This window comes from Simochromis diagramma, unplaced genomic scaffold (genome assembly GCF_900408965.1).
Source record: "Simochromis diagramma unplaced genomic scaffold, fSimDia1.1 OVJJ01000486.1, whole genome shotgun sequence".
In the NCBI taxonomy this organism is placed as follows: domain Eukaryota; kingdom Metazoa; phylum Chordata; class Actinopteri; order Cichliformes; family Cichlidae; genus Simochromis; species Simochromis diagramma.
In genome coordinates this window covers 3,833,065-3,855,254 of record NW_024387047.1, presented here as the reverse complement: position 1 = coordinate 3,855,254, position 22,190 = coordinate 3,833,065, and the positions used below count along the sequence as shown (strand labels likewise).

Below are 22,190 nucleotides of genomic sequence, written 5' to 3'. Positions count from 1 at the left end.
TATCATTTTTATGCATGTTTGAATTGAAACAAAAATATATTTAAAAATTGTGCATGTTCAAAAACATCTGAAGAAGTATTTTATGTTGTTTATAGACAGATTTTGATTTAATGTATTTACTACTTAGTTTGTTGCCTGGGATGTGTAAGCAAATCATGCACTGGAAAAGCATGCAGAAAGTTGCAGGAAGTGAGGACGAGGACATTTTATGGGAGGAAAGAATTTGATTCAACAGTTAAGGTCATAAGGTCACTGCCTTGGTGAGGACAGTGAGTATGAAAGGATCCCAGAATCAGGCCTGAGGAACAGTTAAGAGATTATGGGCCAGTTAAAGGCTATACATATGTGATGTGTGTGGGGAAGCAATAGTATTCATGTTCATGTGTGTGTGGGAATCGGTAGTTTGGAGCAGACTTTATGAAGGTACCAGGATGCAATACTACTCCAAATGACAGATATGTGACATCCACCTCTGATTCATAAAGTTCCATAGAGACTAGTTAGATACATTCAGACACACAGAAACACATACAATCACACATACAAACCTATATGTAATGCATGGTATGGCAGATAACACAGACACACAAACAGCAACACACACACAGCTATTTGTGATTTATTACTTGGGAGTGGTTGTGGCTCACCTCCTTGACCAAAACCACATCCAACTAATTCATAAAATTCATACAAATCAGCTGCTGATTAAGTATCCTTGTAGCAAGATACTGAACCCAAGTTGCTCCCAGCGTGTTCAGGAGAGTCTGGATGTTAGATAGAAAGTACGTAGATGTAGAAAAGGTGCTTGTATATATCTTCAAATATGGGTAAAAAAGGGCAAATTCTTAGCACCAATTTGAACATTTCTCCCTGACTTTATTCCTATGCTTGTGTGACCTACATCAATTCTGTTTGATTGGGATCTGATGGTTGTGGAGGAGTCCAGTGAACTCATTTCCATTTTTAATAAACTAGTTTGAGAGGAAATGAGCTTTCTGACCAGGGACCATTGTACCTTCATTCACTACTGCTCGTAGATGACAGTAGTGGTCCCGGTTACTTCTGCTGCTTTAACCCAACTGCTTCAAGGTTTGATTTGTTGTGCATGCAGAGATGCTCTTCTGCATAAGTGGGTATAATGAGTTACTGCTAGTTACTTGAGTTACTGTTTCCTAACTATCACCTTAGGTGTCTGGCCATTCCTCTCTGACCTCTGGCATCAACAAAGGATTTTCACCCAGAGAAATCCTGCTTGTTGGATAGGTTCCCTATTTCAGACCATTCTCTGTAAATCCTAGAGATGAAAAATCAAGGTAGATCAGCAGTTTGTGAAATAAATAGACCATCCCATCTAACCCTATCCCTATTGTGGGCAGTGTGAACTGTTCCCTAGATCTTTCACTCATAGGGGTTTTTGAATCACTCTTTGTCTGGTCCCTCACCCAGGACCAATTTGCCAAGTGAGACCATACTAGTGGGCAAAAGCCTCCCGACAACATAGCTCCTGTGGACCCCTCCACCACCATAAGTCAAGTCACAGAGGGGACATATGCATATTCTGGCACATAATATATATATAACTGTTGCACTATATGTTGAAAAACCTCCTGAAACCAAAAGCCAGTCTTTCACTCGCGGTCGCTGTAAGATGCTGAAGTTTTCAGCATGATTCAAAACTAAATCACTTAAAGGAGTTGGTCAATTTTTCATGATTCAGAGCTGTGTCCTTGGAAACACAGCTCCCTTTTTTTGTGAAAATTAGAGAGAAAGAAGTTATTTAGTTGCCTGCAATGAAAAGAGATTTGGAAGATGTGAGTGATTCTAGGAACAAAAAAGTACAATTTAGCAGTTACATTAAGAACTTCTTTTAGGGCTTTCAAGGACCATGGCCAGCACTGGATGCCCCATGGTGGAAAATGGAGCCTTTAATGGAAAATGGGCAAAAAAAAAGAGAAGTGGCTGAGAGGGGAGAAGAAAGAGAGACAGAGAAACAGACAGTGACTGTGAGCAGAGTGAGGAAATATACGAACAAGAGATAAAACAGAGAGACACAATGTTAATGTCGGATTATGTTTACATAAACACAGTGATTTAATTACTGACTGTACTCAAATGACAACAATTATTTGCTGCTAATATCATGGTAATGTGACAAATATCAGTGGTTTCCAGAAGTGCTCTACTTCAACTTGTTGCATAAAAGACATTTGCAATTACATGAAACTGGGGTGTTAAGCACAACAATTGAAACAAATATCCAGGGTGTTTAAATTATAGATAGACGTATGCAGTATTACACCTACCTCCTCTAGTTTTGAAGTTTTTATTCTGTGCATGGGAGGAGGAAATCAATGAAGTAGGCCAGGTTTATTCACCGTCTACTAGTTCATTCAGTTATGGAACTGCTCAACAGATTGGATATATAGTTAGATAACTCTGAGAAACAGGAATAAAATTCAAATGTGATGGAAAACTTTTTTTTTTTTCATCCATGAATAATGTCCTTGTGATTCGTGATTATTGAAGAGCAGCAGGCTTTAAAGCTGTAGTTCCTAACTTTCTCTAGTGGCCTAGTTAGAAACTGTGAAAAGTCACGGTGCCAAGAGACACATGAGATTTTTACTAACCTAACAGTCTTGAATAAAACTATTAACACAAGAAGACATTTTTAAATTCTGCGACTCACATTAATAACTTCTCCCACATCTTGCCTCACTGCGCCGATGTCACAAGGGCCAGATTATTTTAAAACACCTGATTATACGAGGCCAATAAACACAGGTGTTGTTTCTCACTGATCTAACAGATTTAACACGTGTCCTTGCGGGATCCTGAAGCTCTCTCCAGTCTGTACATATCTGAGAGTGTCACTTGTTTTCATGTTGTTTCTATCACTTTTGACTCTTCCTAAGACTGGACTTTTCCTTTTCTTGCCTTGTTTCCAAATTTATTGGGGGAAAGTTACTAATTAAACCAAAGCCCTGTCCTTTTGCTGCTGCAAAGTTCTTCTTTTGGAGCCAGAATTGATTTTATTTGGGGAAGAGAGTGAAGTGGTAAGTAAGCAGTGAAAACAAGCTAGCTTGGTGTGCAAGCTTGGATTTATAAACCGATGCACGTACAGTACAAGTTTAAAACCACTTCTCATTTCTTCATATTTTGCTTCCAATGAGCCAGACTCATAATTTTTTTAAAAGTGGTGTTGAGCAATAGTTCTGATGCCTTTTCAAGTTTTTCTTTGGAACTTGGCTGCTTTATCCTTTTAGCTCGGAAAACGCAGCTAGTTTCAGCTGGAGATATGTTTTTGTGTGCTTAACTTTCAGTCATTCAATCAACTGTATACTTGTACTCAGCCGTAAACATGGTTTTAATGCTGTTTAGTTAGGCATAATAACACTGAGTCAAAGGTGACGGATTCACCTTTGGAGTCAGCCTCAAGTGGCCATTAAAGGAACTGCAGGTTTTGGCATTTCCTTAATGCTATATTCTGGTCAACCCCAGAGATTGCTGCTGGTTTGAAGCATAACACATATATTAAGTCTATTGAGCTGAAAATGAATGAAATCCGTGGTGTTCTGTCTTGGTTTAAAAATCATGTCGAGTACATACTGTAGTCTCATCAGTGGCTGTACATGAAGCTGAGTTAGCTGAATTGCATGTTTTGCTGCAGGTGTTTTGCCTGATACTCCCCAACAAAGAGACACTGCCCATGAAAACACCAAGAAAACATTTCCTACTAACAGGACTAAATGACATCCCAGTCATTATGCCTCCCTTCAGTGCTGCTTGCTAAAAAGTCCCTATTAGTATAATTGCAGGCAGATACCTCTCCTCTGAGCAGGGTGACACATGCAAGAGAAAAACTTGATCTGTAAAAGGCCATCATGGACAGTGTTGGTTAGACTGGTTAGATAAAAATGGGCAGCACAAGAAAAAGTGGATGTGGAAGGACTTTTCTTTGTCAACACTGTCTTCAACCTTGCATAAATGCATAGTTGAAGAGGGTCATGAAAAAGAGATGAGTGTTTGATAAAGAGCAGAATCACGCTGCCTATTCTAGTCTAGTCTAGCCACTGGCTTCTTTTTTGACATCGCTGGGGTTTAAAAATAAACCCTTCCAAACCCTCCAACCCTCCTCCATCCCCACCTCCGCATCTCTGCACTCCTTCAGAGGTCCATCCTGACGATAATTACCTCCTACTTATTGCATGTTATCGCGCGGAGCTCTCACCACTTGCAGCCACTTAAATCCACTATAGGCAGAGGCAGCGAGGTGAAGGTGTGAAAAGATGTGCGAATGTACGGGGATAGGGAGGCAGAATGGATGTGAGACAGTGAATTAGGCAGGTAAGGGCAGGTGTTAGAAAAGGCTTTAGAAAGCCAAGAAGGGACGGCGTGATAAGACCGGAAGCTTTCTTCTCAGCAGGGTGGGCAGAATGGGGATGGAGAAGGGACTGTCTGGAGGGACGAGGACACAAGAGACAGTGATTAAGTGGAGGTAGCAGAGGTTGACTCTAAGTCGTGTAACCTTGTCATCTGCAATCGAGCCCCTGGGGGCAGACATGTCTTCACTCAGGCCTAATATCATAGGCAGCCCCTGGAACCCAACCCATCCCCCCTTCATCCAGCACCCCTCCACAGCCTGAAGGGAGTTAAAAATACATCCATCTCCAAACGTCCTTGTAAAAAGGGGTTCATCATTTTTTTTCCCTCCCCCCCCCTCATTGCCCACCCCCCTTCTACTGCTGAAATTCTGAAAGCATAACTTGGGGGCAGAAGCAAGGTCAGCCACCAGCTTCTGTGGCAGACAGATGAGATTCAGCTTGGCCCCGGCTATAGCGACGAAGAGACGGAGAGGGCCATGCCTCATCCTCCGTCCAGCTATCATCTCTGTCTCTAAATACTGTTTAAGCACTGCTTTGCGAAGGCTGAGGTCTGCATGCATTGCAGTCATTATGATGCCATTCAACTAAGGCTTTATTGTTCTGTGTTTGGTCAGCATGCTTGGTAATTGGAGAGTTTTCCCTGTGGCTGAATCAGTGATTCAGACAGCTGCCCATACGGCCGAGGTTATTCGGCAGTCACGGAGGCTTAGTCACTTTGAGATCTAAATAAAATTGGATCAGTAATGGCTCCTCCGACTGACACTGAGAGGACGCACATGCGGACAGATGAACAAACCGCTTTGCTTTCATTTCACAAATCAGTTTCTTTCATTCTGGTGAGGCCCTGTATCAAAGTCAAAGTGCATTTCAGATGGTCCTGGCTAACACGCTAATCTGCAACTTGAAGGCAGGGTTTGATGTCTCTTTTTTGCGAGTCAGAAAGAATGCAAGATGAGATCAGAGTGTGCCCGATAAGGATGCTGCTGTCTTCTGGATGCAGGTGGCTTCTGCGTCCACTCATCACACTCTCAAGAAAATACCTGGTGTAAATCATCAAATAAGAAAAACACTCAACCTTCTGATCACAATTTCAAAAGTCATGTTCACTTGAACCCCCCTCCACCCAGTGCTCATAGGCAAAAGCTTTCAGGGGAAAGATTATCTCCCTGCTGTCCTCCTCTGTAATTCCCTCTGTAAACAGTTCTGGTGGAATAAGCTTACTCTCAGATGCTCGCTGACAGTACCTGCTGTGTAGGAGATGATTACAGAGCGCTATTGGGCTAAACAGCCCCCGGCGATGCTGAGACGGGGAACTTCATGACATCCTGTTTTTATGTTGGATTTGTGTGTGTCTGCGTGTCAGGCTGAAAAGGGAGAGAGTGAGAGAAATCAGCGCCGCTGTACTGTACTGCATGTGTGTAGGCAGCAGGGCCGCAAACCTCATCCGGCGAAGGGCATCCGCATTCAGGTACTTAATGGTCTGTGCAACTGTCACCATAGCTCATTAATGCTTTCTCTGAAGGCATCAGCGTGATTCAAAGCTGGAGAAAAAAATTTCTTCCTTCAGGAGGGGTCGGAATTAGTGACCTACATTTGCGGCCTCCTGAATCAGATGCGCTGCAGACGTTCTCCCACAGCTCGTCTCAAGTGTGGCTCAGGGGGATTTTAATTTCAGATTAGTCAGTATTTAAGTGCTTTTATGCTGTCATTCTGCCCTCATTATCCAAGTGAGAACTGTCACTGCCTGTAGCTAAGCTATTACTAAATGGAAAGGGAACTTTCCTGTCCGTGCCTTTTATTAGAAGGCGAACGGTTATCTGTAATTGCACAGGGAGAGCGGTCCAGGGGTGCAGCAGCGGGTGACATCGTAGATTTCTTTTGCCTGCAGTTGCACAACACATGAGCTCACTCCTAAAGATAATTAGAGGAAAAGGGTGATTTCTTTGAGATCTGCTCCCTGGTGTGTCACCACCTAAGGTACCTCAGCGCCCTCCATCTCGGTGGCCCCCGTGGGGAGAGCTGTCCTCGTCTGATAACTCGTGCCGTTCGGCGGTCAGGCAGGATTGTTTAGTAACGGCTATCTGGGCTATGCTGACAAGGTGTTTAATGTTTCGTGATTAACCTCAGTCATCAGTTGGACAGGCAGAGTGGCTGCTCACTGCACTCTATTCCCCAATTATTGCTCTTTAAGGAGAGTGAAGCAAATTTATGGCCAGTGAGAGGAGAGTAGTATCCCAACAATTACTCTGGGTGCTGGAATTAAATTGACAATTTGTAATCTTAATCGCCTTAACACTGCTACACCCAGGGAGAAGCGAATTCGGCCAGGGCGAGGTCCCGGGAAATCAATTCATGGACTATCTGTCTTTTACCTCTCTTTCTTTCCCCTATCTACTCGTTTTTCTCCAACCCTCTTGCACTCACTCCATTTCACTCTCCTCTACTCTTATGGCTTTGTTTCTCATCAGTGATCCTCTCTCTTCAACGCACTGACATCTTACTTGGCAGAGATTTTCATTATCTAAGGAGTGGAGCCATTTACCAGAGAATGGGCTCCAGCCATCTACTATTGCTGACTGAAAGCTTGTTTCTCTGTTGGGTCTTACACTCATCCATCCCCCCTTTTTTAGCACTCTCTAGGCCCATGACAAGTCTGAAAACATGCTCACACACTGGCCCGAGTTCTTTCCCTGGTATTCATAGCTTTACTGATGAAAGCCTGTGTGCACATTCACGACCACTGTTACCTTCTAGAGCTACTTTTTAGAGCTTTATTGAAACACTTGAGACTTTCACACTAAGACTCTCAGTTTAACCAGTAGACATATTTCATTCTCTAATTATTTTATGAGTTTTAACCTGATGGATTACCACAACTCAAAGTCAGTGCTTTTTTTTGATTGTACAGTATAAATTTCAATAAATCAATGTAAATATTTAAAAGCAGGAACAAAAGACTGAAAGAAGAAGCTTTACAGGCTTGGTGATGATGCAGTGTTTTATTTCTTTTAACAATGACAACCAATTTCTCAGGATTTCGTCTAACGTCAGATTATACAGATTTAGAGTTCTGTTTCTTTTCCTTTTGAGATTTTTAAACATTTGATATGTAACTATTCAGATCAACAACAAAAACAGACAATCAATATGTGATGCTAGCATCCCAATGCACCAAGAATGTGCCTTGAAAGAACTTTTCCCTAAGTAGGACACTTAGAAGGTACTTGGAGAACTGACGGACAAGAACTAGTGTAGATGGGCACCTCAGGTTTTCAGGATTTGTGAGGTTTTCCCAGTTATGCCATTTATTTGTGCTAAACTGCCAGTACTTAATGTAATGTTTGTAATGGAAATTAGTTATTCATTTTTAAATGTTCCAGTATTATGAGTATATTTTAAATCCACAGAAGATGTATGAAAAGGGTAATCCATGAAATTGTAACCACTGAACCAATGAATTCTGTTTTTGGGGCCAAATGTGTCCTTTGGCTGCTATTTGACTTGGTCTAAGCTCTGTGAGACTGTGCCTCAGCACAACATTTGACACTACATGATAATGTTGCTGACACCATCACAATAAATGGTGATCTTTAGTGGGTGTAAAGATCGCACTGATGTGAATCCTTTTACAATTTCTGAACGGAAATTACACGTAACTTCTAACTCATCACGCTGGCATCAGAAGTCAGAAAATCTCAGAGGCATTTACATTTAATTTAAGGAAATTGTGAATGACTATACCAATGTTCATGGCATTCTGTCCATTAAAACCTTAAATTAGTTTGCTCAAAACCATAGAATCACTGTACTTCACACCCTTTACCAAATTGGTTTTAAATTGTCATTTCAGTCCAGTCTATTAGATTATTTAAAACAGACATATTTTCCACATAGCAGACAGGTCTGGCCCGGATCTGGTGTCAAACCGGTCCTGCTGGCTGACTCCTGGCAATGTAAGTGGTATGTCATCCAGATATGGGCCAGGCCTGGCACAGATGGCGTTGTTTATGTGATGGCATGCCACATCTGGCCCGACTGTGGTTTGTTTTATGTGGCCCAGGCTCATAGAAAACAGGTCTGGCCCAGAGCCGGCATCAAGCTGGCACTTCTGACTGACTGGTGTCATGGCAGGGTGTATATCAACCAAATGTGGGTCAGGTCTGGCAATGATGGCACTATTTATGTTCCTATTTTTATTTTAGTTAGAAGACCCAAATGCCATGTTGCAATACTATACTGCTATGGTAGCCAACTTTCAAATGCAGGTTTGACAGGTTTGTGAGTGTACACTTTATCCAAAACCTAGTGAGGGTTTACTCATGTTTAGCACTGGGTGGCTGTAGCTTATGAGTGGTTCAATCCCTGGCTCCTCCCGTCTACATCTCAAGAATGTGAACGTGTATGAATGTAGTTAGGAAGCACTCAAGTTAGAGAAAGTGTGTGATTGGGTGACTGTGGCATGTTGTGTAGAGCACTTAATAATGATGAATAATCCATGAGAGTAGAAAAGCGCTATATAGGAATCAGTCCATTCACTGTCTGAACAGAGTTTCCTCATGTTACTTTTGCACTATTATGTTCTGGCACATGTTGTTATTACATGGCTTGATTAAGGTACACATTAGGCTGACATCTGGGGCCAGAGCTGAAACTGTTCTGGGCCAGCAGTGTGTCTGCAACTGGCCCGTGGCTGCACACAACTTACACATGGCCCACATCCCACAAAGAATGACGGTCCTTTGGTGGCGCAGATCTGGTTTGCCAGAGGCTACACATGGGCCAGCACAGAACCAGCAGTGTGTTTGCAACTGGCCTTTTGCTGGCCCATGTGTGGGCCACCTCTGGCAAACCAGATCTGGGCCACCAAAGGGCTGTCATTCTTTGCGGTATGTGGGCCATGTGTAAGCACATTGTGTGGGCCAGATCTGGGCCATACCAATTTTGCTATGTGGGTTAATGCTTAACATTCAATTATTATCTCTGATTTAAGCTCCAGGTAAGAATTATTTTCTTTCAATCACTGCTGTCTTGATGTGAACGTAAGCTAATCTGATGGGGCAATTTTAAATCTTTACATTGCTGGCAATAAACTGTGAAACATGAAACACAAAGGTGTACCACTTTAAGAACATAATGTGTCATGTCAGGAAATTTTAAGTGTTTTGCATGTCTTTTCATGTGGTTCTGTAAAGGTCAGCGGGATGATTCTTGCTTCTTATGTATTTTTTGTTTCCCCATCTTGGCTTGAGGAAGAAAATTGTATTAATGGATGTGATGGTACAGGAGAGCTCACCAAAGTCATTACGATTCGTCCTTCCTTCTATGGGGACCCTATATATTTTTGCTAAATTTATGGGCCAAACAATTTTTAATAATCTGATCTGCACAGAAATGTTTAGCCTGTCCAACAGACACTTAACAAATCAGGAGTTCATAGGTTACTTCCCTTAAAATGACAAATGCGACCCTGACATTGATCACAGTTTAGGTGAAGACCCATTAGGTGATCATTGTGTGCAAGTTTCACTACTAATAATTCTTGTGAATGACCCTTCAGTCATTTTGAATATTAACTCTTATTCTCTGGCCATCAGTTTCACATGGCTATCATCTATATTCTTCAACACTTGTGTGTGAAATTTACATCAAGTGTGAGCATGCAGCAATTTGTCATGTCAAGAAAAATATACTCATTCCTCAGCTCACTATTTTAAGAAGAGCAAAAATCCAACACTGCTTAAAGAGACATTACCATGACTCAGTCTTTTCAATACCCTCAGGCCTGTGTCTAAGCAGCCTTTTATGAAGAATCAGGTTCTGAAGCAAGTCGTTCATGTAAAGCAATACTTTTTGTTAGAATTTCATTCAGATTTCAGAGAGAACTACTTCACTCACCCTGTGCTGAACCATTTTGATAATATCAGAAATATGGTGGCGGTAAAGCATTGAAAAAATAAAAGAGTTTGGTCAATGCACAATATGGAACTCTTTAAGCTAAATAATACCGAATGAGGAAAATGTCACATCAAATTCCCGATCTGATATCTTTATTTGAAGAGTTGGGAATGAAACCTGGTTCTCTTCATAGCTTCAGTATGCTTAAAGACTCAATTCTTGGTAAGACAGGGATGCGATTACTGCTGTCAATGCTACACTGAGAATATCCAGCAAAATCTTCCAATTAAATATTTTACCAAATTATATCAACACAAATTGAACCGTTTTTTGGCAAAGATATTAGAAAACTCTCCAGCTTATCTACATTAACAGAGAAGTTTGCACGGGGAAAAAAATCTGTTGGTTATTAAGAAAAAAACATTTCACCGTGAACTGAAGCATTTCACTCTAATTGTGCTTTTTGATCCAGGTTTAAACACTGAACAGGATTCTAGTAATTGAGTCTTTTTAAAATACAAATTACAAAATTCGATAGCTCGTGCCAGTCAGCGGAACACATAATAATGGAGACTTTTATGTCCGTGCGTCTTAATTACTGCTGACAAGACATTATTCTGGTTGACAAGAATGTGGCTTTGTATTAGGACTAAGGGGACAAAATACTACAAATGTTACATTCTTATGTCAGTCTTAGAGTTTTTAATAGTTCGGTTTCTTTCACTTCAGTGAATGTTCCTTTAATGTGGCCATTGTGGTTCTATAGGTCATGCTAATATTATTTTATGCAAAATATTTCTAGATTAAGATTTCTGTATGAAATAAACCAGAATTATCCTGCACATCTAACCATCAGATTATTTAGAATAATACTTTATTATTTTATTTAAGTGAGCCTGCAACATGTGCAAGCGATGCATCTTAGACATCGCCTGCACGTGTTGGTTGCTCTGAAGCCCGGGTCAACATATTAAGATATTACAGATGACATTTTATAAACTGTTTTGTATCTTTGAGAAGCAGATGGAAAAGACCGGTGAACACATCCTTATTTTATTTTCTACAGGGCATTCTTCTCTACTGTGAATACCAGGCCTCTACTTTTGATGAGTCGAATCTTCCCAGCCACAGGTTTGAGGCCATGGACCACTTTGCAAAGTGTTTCCTGATCCTGCGTCTGGAGGACAGCCAAGTAGAAGGAGGTCTCCAAACTGCTGAGGAAGACAGGAGAGGCTGGAGGGCTGTACGCGTGGACTTGGTGTCTCCACCTGTGGATCGCTACGCCTTTACTCTTCTTGGCTGGAGCGGCTCCAGGGTAAGAAGGATTATAGAGAATGAATGGAAGTTAGGTAGCTGCAGGAAGAAGGTGTGAGTAGAAAGAAATGTACTAGTAGTTATTCAGTACATCTTAGAAGTGCTTGAACCACAATTTGAAACCACAATTTGGTATCTAAGGCCAAGTGTACATGATGAAAATATGATTTCATATCAGCAAAGTCTCATATCCTATAACCATCTTGCTAATAACAATAATGAAAAGACATAGAAGTCCTCCAGGAATACAAAATGCATTTAGACATCGCTGTTTCCTTTTAAAGTCATATGGCTGACAAGGAAAATAGGTATTTAATTTCAGACTATCGATTCTTCCTTTCACAGCAGTTTGAGAGAGACCTGAGGAGGTTTGCTCGAATGGAGCGGCGAATGCTGTTGGACAATCACGCTTTGTATGACAAAACTAAGGTACATTTAAATTAAAACATTTCATTTTTAGCTGATAATTTTAAATTTGGGCATATTTATGATAAACGTATGATTCAACTGCATGATCAACGTAAACCTAGTAGATTTTCATGAAGTGCTTTGCATTTATATTCATTCTATCAGTGATTTATATTTATTCATTCATTTAAAAAAATATTTGGTAAATAACTGTAAAAATGAGAAATTCTAACTGCACTTTACTTTTAATGTCAATAATGGTTGGAGTAGTTAATTCACGCATGTACAATATTTAGCTTTATGACTCATTGACAGTCAGCTTATTTTGCTGTTGATCCCCTGTAAGAAGGCGTCCACTTCTTCAGCAACTCATCTTTTACTTGCGATACTACAGATGTTGAGTTTTCACAGAACATTTCTGAAATGAGGGGGAAATGCAGGTCTTTTCAACTTTTTGCACCGACCGTTTTGAATGTGATATAATGCATGCCTCTTTTTTCTGTCACCTGCAGGTAAGTGGCATTTTACCATAAGGCAGGGTCTGTAAATCATTTATCTAAAGCATAAACAAAGAGCAGTGTCAGTATTTGTGACAGTATGTGATGTAGACATGACTGAAACCCATCCTGTGTAAGCTACAAGTCATATAATTAGAAAACAGCAGAAAGTAAGTTAGACATTTTTAGTCCTGGATATTGTCTCTTGCAAATTTCAAAAGTCTTAAATTCATTTCTGTGAAAAATTAACATTTAACTGTCCCAGAAAATAACTACCACCTCTGTCGCCTCTGTCAGTGCGCCCCAGGGTGGCTGTGGCTACAATGTAGCCATCACCAGTGTGTGAATGTGTGTGTGAATGGGTGGATGACTGGTTGTGTAAAGCGCTTTGGGGTCCTCAGGGACTAGAAAAGCGCTATACAAATACAGGTCATTTACCATTTACCATTACCAAGTCTTAAACTCAGAAATCAAAGGTCAAGAGATTTCTGTGTCATTCCCTTGCATTTCAAAATCTTTGTAAAGAATGGTCACCATGGAGGACATCGGCACAGAAATTAAAATTTCAATTGAATTATTTCTTATAAGCAAGACAGCCCATAAAGAGGTGTCAGGTCTGATCACAGATAAAAGTTAAAGTCATGCAGACCGCACTTGAAATACGATAGTTTTAATTGTGCATACAAGGTTTTCTAAAACAGACAGCAATTTAAATATAACACTGTCAAACAAATGAGTTCAGTCAAACGTCTCTAACCTAAGACGCACATCATGTTACTATGCAATGTACCGGACACCCTAAAGTGCACTATTCAATCTACCGGTTACCAACTCTTAGCATTAGTTGTATCATAACTGCTTAATTAGCGTAACCAGTGTTGAAGATGAAACAAATTCATGTGCAGTGTTTCTATTCTTTGTTTTAACTCATCTCAGTTTAAATGTCTTTTTAAAAATAATAATTATGTCCTAATATTCTGCATACAAAAAATCTCTGGGTGTTTTTGACATTGCCCACAATATCCATGATGAATTGCAAATTTAATTAGAAGACAACCACAAACAGCTTGTCTGTAAGTTGTTTGCAAAGAGATGTCTCAACCAAATTAATACTGCAGTGAGTAGACTTAATTACTAACCACGAAGCCATTGTTAAATTGTATCTTATTCTTTTCTTTTCCTTGCTTTTCTCTCACTGCAGCAGTTTGACACAGATGGCTATCCTCCCTGAGCCAGGTTCCCTCTGAGGTTTCTCTCTGTTAAAAGGAAGTTTCTTTTCTGTCTTTTTTGTCTCACAAAACACTGTGCACAGGTTTTATGAACTGACATTAAGTATTGTCTTTGAAGAAGCAAAGGAATCAGTCTCAAATTTGCATGATTCAATTGAAACAAATAAAAAAAACCCACACAAAACAAGGTTGGTTGATCTTCTAACAATGCACTAATATATAAATACAGGCCAAACTAAAGAAGGACCAAAGAACTAAAGAAGGAAAATTGTGTTTTCATTAGAGTGAAATGATGGAGACTGTGGAGGCTGGGGCAGGCATTCTCTGATAAAAACTCATTCAGAGAAGGGCTGCCTGATTAAAAACAAATTTGCTGTCTAAACCTGAAATCTGTGTAAAGACAAAAGTAAAACATTATTTCCTTTAAGACTTGAGTAAACAACATGATAATTAAGTTGCTATAAGTGTGTCATGTGCACATACAAACTAGTGTATTTATAAAAAAAATATTTATGTAAGTATTTATGTATGTAATAGATGTCTTAGTGAAACAAACTCAAAACACTGGAAACTCTGCTGAAAAAATTAACTTTGCTTGTGTGCGTGCCTTGTACATATCATGTGTTGCGCGACTATTAGTCATGAATCGCTGTGTGGCAGGCAGGCAAGCAGGAGTGGTGGACCCAAAATGCAGAACTCAGACACGGAAGTGAAACTTAAAGCGCAGCTTTATTGCTGGGAAAAACCTCGTACTAACTAAACTCACCAAAAGACAAACAAAAGTCTGAATAGAGGAACCAAGGACTGAAACACTGGAAAAGAAATACTAAACTGGAGCAGGAGACTAAACACTAGAAAGATAGAGGCAGAACACACAGCTAGTTGAGGGTAAGAGGATGAACAGACGTTAACGACACGGCACCGAGTAGGGGAAGACACAGAAACTAAATACACATAGCAGCAATCAAGGGATGAGCAACAGGAGGGGAACACACTTGGGAGAAATCAAAGCTGACGGGACAGGGGAAACGTAAACTGAACACACTCACATGAGACAGAGACCTTCAGAATAAAACAGGAAAATCACAGACACAGAACCAGGCAAGACACTGAACTAAACAGACAGATTCACAAGCAGACAGTGTGACACCATAGACAGACGGAGGGAACACAGAGAAGTGGGAGCACAGGCAACCTAAACTAAACATGAGGGCAAGATAACAAAACCTAAACCAGAAATAATCATCATCATCATCATCAGATAGCTAAAGAATCAGAATATAATTATAATCAAAACCGTATCACCAGAGAATAAGAGCTAATCCATAATGCAAAAATAAACCAAAACATAAGAAACTCAAAATGCTGGTCGACTACCTGCAATAGTTATGCCTTGTTCTGCTAACGTCTCCCCTTAGCATTCCAGCTAAGTTAACAGTTCTAGCAACAACCATCACAGCCATATCATTACACAAAGTGAGATAAGCTTTTTTGGTATCAATTATCTACTTAGAAAATCAGTTTGCATGATTCATTTATATATGCAAACGCATATGCTCACAGGAAAATTCATTACGTACGTCTTGCTAGTACTGGACTGGACCCTCTTTTGCCTTAAGAGCTGCCTCAGTTCTTTGTGGCATAGATTCAGCAAGTTGATGTAACTAGTTGCTGCGGTGGCCATTTGAATACAACTCATTGTCATGTTCAAGAAACCAGTTTTAGATGAATTGAACTCTGACCAGGCAGAATTGTAGCTTTAACATGATTTGAGCTTTGTGACATCAGAAAATTGGTGGACGTTGGTCATAAAGGGATGAGCCTGGCCAGCAACAGCAAGAGATAGGCTGTTTCATTTAAATGACACTCAGCTGGTACTGAAGGGAACAAAATGTGCCAGGAGAAAATATTCCCTATCATTGCACCACCCACCTGAGTGGTTCATACACGGCAACGTGGATCCATTCTTTCATGTTGTTTATGCCAGATTCTAAGCATACCATCTGAACATCACAGCAGAAATTGTGACTCACCAGGCAATATTTTCCCAGTCTTCTATTGTCCAATTTTGGTGAGCTCACTTGAACAGCAGCCTCAGTTTCCTGTTAGCTGACAGGAGTGGCACTTGTTTGAAGCACATCTACTTCAGTGATCGGTTTGAACTTCAACAGGTGGTTTGGACTATGTCTAAGTGTACTGAGTTGCTACCATGTTTTATGGTGTACCAAATGTTTTGAGTTGGTGAAAGGTCTGGATTGCAGGCAGAATGTTCGGCACTTGGACTCTTCTACAACAGAGCCATGCTGTTGCGCCTTTTCAGATTTACAAGCTTCCATAGGAACTAATGCAGCACCAAGAAGTTTGTTCATATATGGCTTCTTCTTTTGCATTTCTATGTGTGGATAGCAAAGCAAACTGTGTTCTGTAAGTTTTGCTGACCTGTGCAGTGATTGCAACAACAGAACTTCGATGACATTAAAATCTTGCCTGTTTTTTAAGCTTTAATTATTAATGTTTTAAGAACTGTGGGCATTCGATATTGATATTTAAGCTTGTCCCTTGCACACAAAGATTTCGTCCCAATGTTTGAATCTTTCAATGACACCTTTTTTTTTTGCAGATTGGTGAACTTCTCTGCCTCTCCAAGATGCTCTTTATACCCCCAATCATGTTACTCACCTGCTGGCAGTTAGCCTAAATCGTTACAAAACATTCCTCTTGCTGTTGTTTTTAGCACCACTTACGTTTCAGCCTTTTGTTGTCCCAGATTCCAGGAGATGTGTTGCTGCTACATTTTCTCAGTTGTTTTCCGTGTTCTATTGTGAACAAAATATGGCTCTATGAAATTCACAAATCATTTCATTCTGCTTTTTTTCTTACATTTTTACATTGTGCACATCAGTCAAGCTGCTTTGGAAGTCGTTTATATATTGGCTATCATATTAACTGTAATTGTCGACACATAAAATTGAAGAAAAAGGAAATTACCTCATCGGTACGCCATAGCTTCAACATTATTTTACCATAAGCTGAATTTGATTTATTTGCCTGTAATGGGTCTTTGCTGTGTTGTGCCCGCTTTTTTATTTCAAGGGTCTGCTGCTGTGCTGGTGTAATGAGTACTTCTTGATCCTGTTTGCTAACACCAACAAAGATGTGCTTTGTCTGAAGACTTGATGTGCTTGGGTGGAAATACATGTAATGCAATTTGTGCAATTTGTGCACACAACCATGGTTTAATCTAAACTTCCATTTGGAAGCACTTTAAAATAAAAAAGTCAAAGTGATCAAAAGTATCATCTACACAAACAGCAACACCCAAGCTTACGGAGCAGAACACTGTATTGTAATGAGACGATGTTACACTGTTGCTCACTTCACTGGTCAACGATTTTTATTTGGATGGTGATCAGTGTGGATGATAGCTGTTGTGTTGAACAGCTACAGCGAAGAAAGCTCAAAGTTATTTACTGTAACACGAGTTTTCCTCTCTGAGCAAGAAGAAAGTTAGAACAAGAGCGAGAACAACATTTTTTAATTATAGCACTGCGCTTCGTGGGAGGTGGGCAGAGTTTGGCAGGGCTCGATGCAGCGCCGCGCTCCATCTCCATCACACACGCATAAACAAATGAACGCACTGCATATTCGAGTTCATCAGAGCAAGTTGAGTGAGCAAAAATATATCTTAATGTTTCAGTATACAAAAGCAAAAACCTTGTTAAAGTAAAGGTAATTGCATTTGGGAGCTCAGGGTTCATTTACACATTTCCAAATTAAATAAACAGCATTATGTTTGGCACAGTCGTATGTAGGTGCACGGTGCAGAGGGAAAGCTTATTCACAGCATAACCTATGCAATTTAACGACCAATTAACTCTTTTCTTGCCTACAGTGGTAGATCTAATTAAAATTTGCTTAGGAACAACTTTTCTTTGTTGTAACTTTGTACCTAATTGGCTTTTGGGAAGAACAGAAGAGGACAGTAGGTGTGGTTCATCTTGTAAGCTGAATGTCTCATGTGGTGGTGGTAAAAGCGAGATGATAAGATGGGCTGTCATAATTAGTAACCTGTGACAGAATCCACTTCCATCATGGCATGTGAGATATATTATAGGGTTTGTTTCACGCATGCAGAGAAGTCATTTTCCACATGTGAAAATTGGCTGTGACAACGTTTGATGAGATCGCAGGTAGGCAGTGGTGACAGACAGCTGGGTTATATTTACATTTTCCAGGCCAGCAGCAACAAGTGAGGGTGTTTGAATACATACATAAGTGAAAACCAACCCTAAAATGACTTTGTGCCTTTAACCCTGTGAACCCTGTGAACCCTAATCACATGCACATTGTATTACCAGCAGGAAATGCGCTATCGCGGCTTTATTTATTCACGCAAACCTCGGATTTACAGCCACAGCTCAGACTGAGTTACGCTCCTAAAAAAAGTACAAGTGCCTCAGCATAATCCTAAAAAAAGAGATTGACACGACTCTTCAGCTGAAGGACTCAATTATTCAGCAGGGAAAAGTTTATAGTACTGACAAGACGACAACAAAAATTCCAGGGAACCATCAATCTTCATGACAGACGTCTTCGAAGCTTGTGTTTATCCTATCCTCGCTACTATTCATTGCATCCTGTAAAGCACCCGCGGCTCATTTCCAATGCATGGGGGAGACAGGCAAGCCGTTTGAGTCGCGAGTCAAGCGGGACAAGGGTGTAAGGCGTATCAGCGGGCAGATCGACAGGGAAGACACCCTGTCACCGCAACGTCCCGTCAGCTGCTCCCCGGGGAAAGAGGTCAAAGTCCCCGAGATCACTGGGTGGCAGCTTCCTGACAGATAATATACGCATCCAGCCAACTCAGATGGTGTTTATTTAAATGCAAGGGCAGAACCAGGCTTGCTGACAGTGCAGCCATCCATGCACTGGTGTGGACGGGGGGAAATCACACACACACACTCACGCACGCACAGTAATTCTTGGAAAAACCTTGCATGCTGATTTTTCTTTTTGGAGTTTGATTCGCTAAGATGGTACGTTAAACACAAAACAGAGGCTCAGATTCTAGTATGTGAGAAAGGTGACAAAATGCAACCACAAGGCAGTGGGAACTCATCAGCCTGCTGAGGATTTAAAAGTGTGGTGAAAACAGGCCAAACACACACTCTGTCACTGAAGCCGTGTCACCACTTGCCAGGACTGTAGTTTCAAGGTCGTCACAAAGCTTAACAGGGGAATGTCCGGGCAGAACTGTACAGCAGTGTGACCCGTTTTTCATTCCACGCTCCACTTTTCCACCATAATTAACGTAATGAAGATCAATTAACTGTCCCGTGTCTGTCTTGTTGCTGCCTTCACACAATGCTGACTGTTTCCTGTATTCACGGCTTCGACTTGACCAGGAGAGGAAGAGCATCCTCCCCCTTTTGTTATTTTGTCCACACTCACGTTGTTAATTGGTCCGACGTATGGCTGAGGACAGGGCGGTAATAGGGCTTTCATCTTTTTCCTGTCCCTTGTAATTGGCCAGCAGATTTGGAGAGGTTCTGCACCGCTAGTGTGACTGGTGTCAAGGAAACAGGGGAGCGATGAGGACTGATGTCTGATTAAAAGGGTAGACATCCGTGCTTAGGACCAAAGGCGGTCATTTAGAGGACTTTAATCTTGCGAGCTTCAGAGTGGCTCTCAGTGGACACAAGCTGGTCTCTGTCTTATTATGAAATGCTTAAAAAAAGATTAGAGGGTGAAGCTCAAGCTAATGATCTCTTCCCAATTAAGACTAAGCTCAGGGGGAATCCATGAGTCACTGTGGGAGAGGTCTTCACAACTGTCTCAGTCATTCAGGGTTCATGTACACGACAGATGTTTCCAGGTTCAAACATTTGCCATAACAAAGTTTTATTAGACAGAATTTTTATTTTATTTTATTAGACATAACGGAACAACACATTCTTTATCTGCTTTATTGATGTAAGGTGATAGGTGTTGTTAGCTGGAGCTCCTCATGGTTAAAAAAAAGGCCTTACATAACACAGCGGGCCAAACTACACTGGAAAGAAGGGCTGAGTAGCAACTTTCACTGCTTCTTAAAAGAAACATCGCTCTATTGAGATGTTAAGCTACATTTTCCCTTATTTTTAATCCTCTGAACTGGCAGCTTGACAGGTTTCCAAACATTTGCCCCTCTTCGTTCCCAGACAGTCCAAGGAAATAAAGAGCCCTAAGACAGAACTAATCAGTGTTTCCATCACACAACATCTGAAGAACTGTCGAGATTATGCAGCTTTAGAGGGGGAGATGCCATTTTCACACACAGTGACAGAGGTGTCATGTTGGGGTTTTTTTTTTGTGGTTTTCTGTAACTCGTTGTGACATAAGCAGTAGAGCAGTGGAGAGAGCTTCTAAACATGCCGGTCTCCTAAATAACAAGGCATGTGTGTTGTGATCAGTTTATCATTGTTATTCCTGCTTTTATTGTGCAAGAAAAGTAAATAACAAAGACCAAATTTATTTTTTTAATTTTTATTTTTTTGTGTCAGTCAACATATGACAAACATTTCTTGGATCCAGCTTGAGAGATTTGTTTTCCAAGGCAGAGAAAGCAAGCACTTTAATTAAAGATGCCTTCATGAGCTTTCTGAAGAAGTGCTGGTAATATTTCACCATGCACTGACATAATACAGCCTTTTCAGCAGATATGGTGAACCTGCGTGTTAGCAAACAGCTTCTTATCTCCTTATCCAGTGAGCAACAGTATCATTTATTTAAAGTTGTGTGTGTGTGTGTGTGTGTGTGTGTCCTGTATTTACCCTTACTTAGCTTTGCTTTTTCCTGGTGGAAATGGGTTGCTTTTTAATGCTTGTTAATACTTCTGGTACCAATTTTCTTCTTTGGTTTGTTTGTAATGTTTGTTCTGAAAATAGATTTGAAAAAAATATGGGCGTGTCCTACAGATTAATGAATCATTGTAAAGCTTGGTAGCATTAAATGAGACCTGTATGTGGTTGTTGCAGCCCTGTTTCAATCCCTAAATCAAACTGGGTGCTAACACTTGCTTATTGTGTTAACGAATGCTGTACGACTATAGACCAGAAGGTCTTTTTTTTGTTGGTGTGTCAGTGAACTTGGATGAGCAATTCCAGGAGTAGCAAACTGAAACTCCTAAATGTAATTCAGCTATCACTACAACAGTGCAGTGGGTGTGTATCGTTATGGCTATTGTACACCTACTGTCCAAAAAAAAAGCAGTTGTGGTTACAGGTCTTTATGTGCCTGTCTGTCAGGGGACAAGTTTTGCTGATGCAACAGTGTTGCAACAAGACAAGATACAGTGATGATATTTTTTAAGATGTGTAGTTAAACTCACTAAAACCTAAACTTAGATCTGAATAATGAAGTAGCTAGATAAAGGAGTAATGAGTAACTGGTGCTTGTAATTTGTAATTAACCTACTGATTTACCATATGAGGTGTCTTTTCTCTACACACGTAATGTTTTAGGCGTTATTCTTTCATGAGAAGTCATTGATGTTGCTCCTGGTGGGAATCCACTGTGAAATGATCAGTGCCACATCTTTGGTTTTCCTACTGCAAAATGTCAAAAGTTGTCTCAGATCCTTGGCTGTCTGGTTTTCTTAGAAATGTCCCCACTGTGGAAAAGGCCTATTTTTCCAATAAAGAAGCTGCCAAGTCAGTTGGGTTTTCTAGTAATTGGTCAGCGTGAAGGGAAATGGACAAAACACAGGAAATCTTTGGCACCCCGGCGTGATCGATATGACTGCACCTCCACTGTCAAGTTTGGGTTGCGACACCCTGCTAGCAATAACTGACATCTAGTCGTCCTCTGAAAATACTCTGCTGACTTGTACTGCCACAGGCACTTACACCCAGCATCAGTTCCTCACCACCACAGTTGAATTTTAACTGAGGTGCAAGTCGGAGTGAGCGGTTTGGGGAGGGAAATGTGTGTGTGTGTGTGTGTTTGTCTGCGTGCGTGTGTGTGTCCTCTGCTGTAAGTCTGAAGGTTTGTGATAATTAATATGTGTAGTGGGTTTGATGAATGAGGACAGGTGGAGGATTTCATCATGCCTAGACAGACTGACTCCCTCCCTGGGCAGGAGGGATCTATGACCCAGCCCAACACCTCCAAAAAAAACCTCGCCCCTCTATGTGTAGCAGTATCTACCCTTGAAAATTACCGAGTGTGTGTTGTGAATGTGCGGCGTGTTTGCAGTCTCCAAACCACAGTACACCTGTTAAAAATGTGTTCATGTACATCAAACTCGCTGTCGTTTGTTCTGCCTTTTTGTGCATACTTTGGCGTGTGCTCTCATAGCGTGCTATATACTGCGAGCGTGAGCGTGTGTGTGTATCTGAATGTGTCTTTCTCAGAGGGTAATTACTCTATGTCATGTGTGGAGTGTGATTAATGAGGTTCTGGTCAAAAGGCTGGGAGCATAGATG

The 22,190-nt window shown here is 40.8% G+C and overlaps 1 protein-coding gene across 1 annotated transcript in view; it reads left to right on the top strand.

The window, feature by feature from the left end:
* Positions 1–22,190, top strand: part of dntt (deoxynucleotidyltransferase, terminal) — a 94,311-nt gene that overhangs the window by 46,097 nt on the left and 26,024 nt on the right. The window contains exons 9-10 of the mRNA XM_040044770.1: positions 11,344–11,592; positions 11,937–12,020. Coding sequence (XP_039900704.1) covers positions 11,344–11,592; positions 11,937–12,020 — 333 coding nt within the window. The remainder of the gene's footprint in view (positions 1–11,343; positions 11,593–11,936; positions 12,021–22,190) is intronic.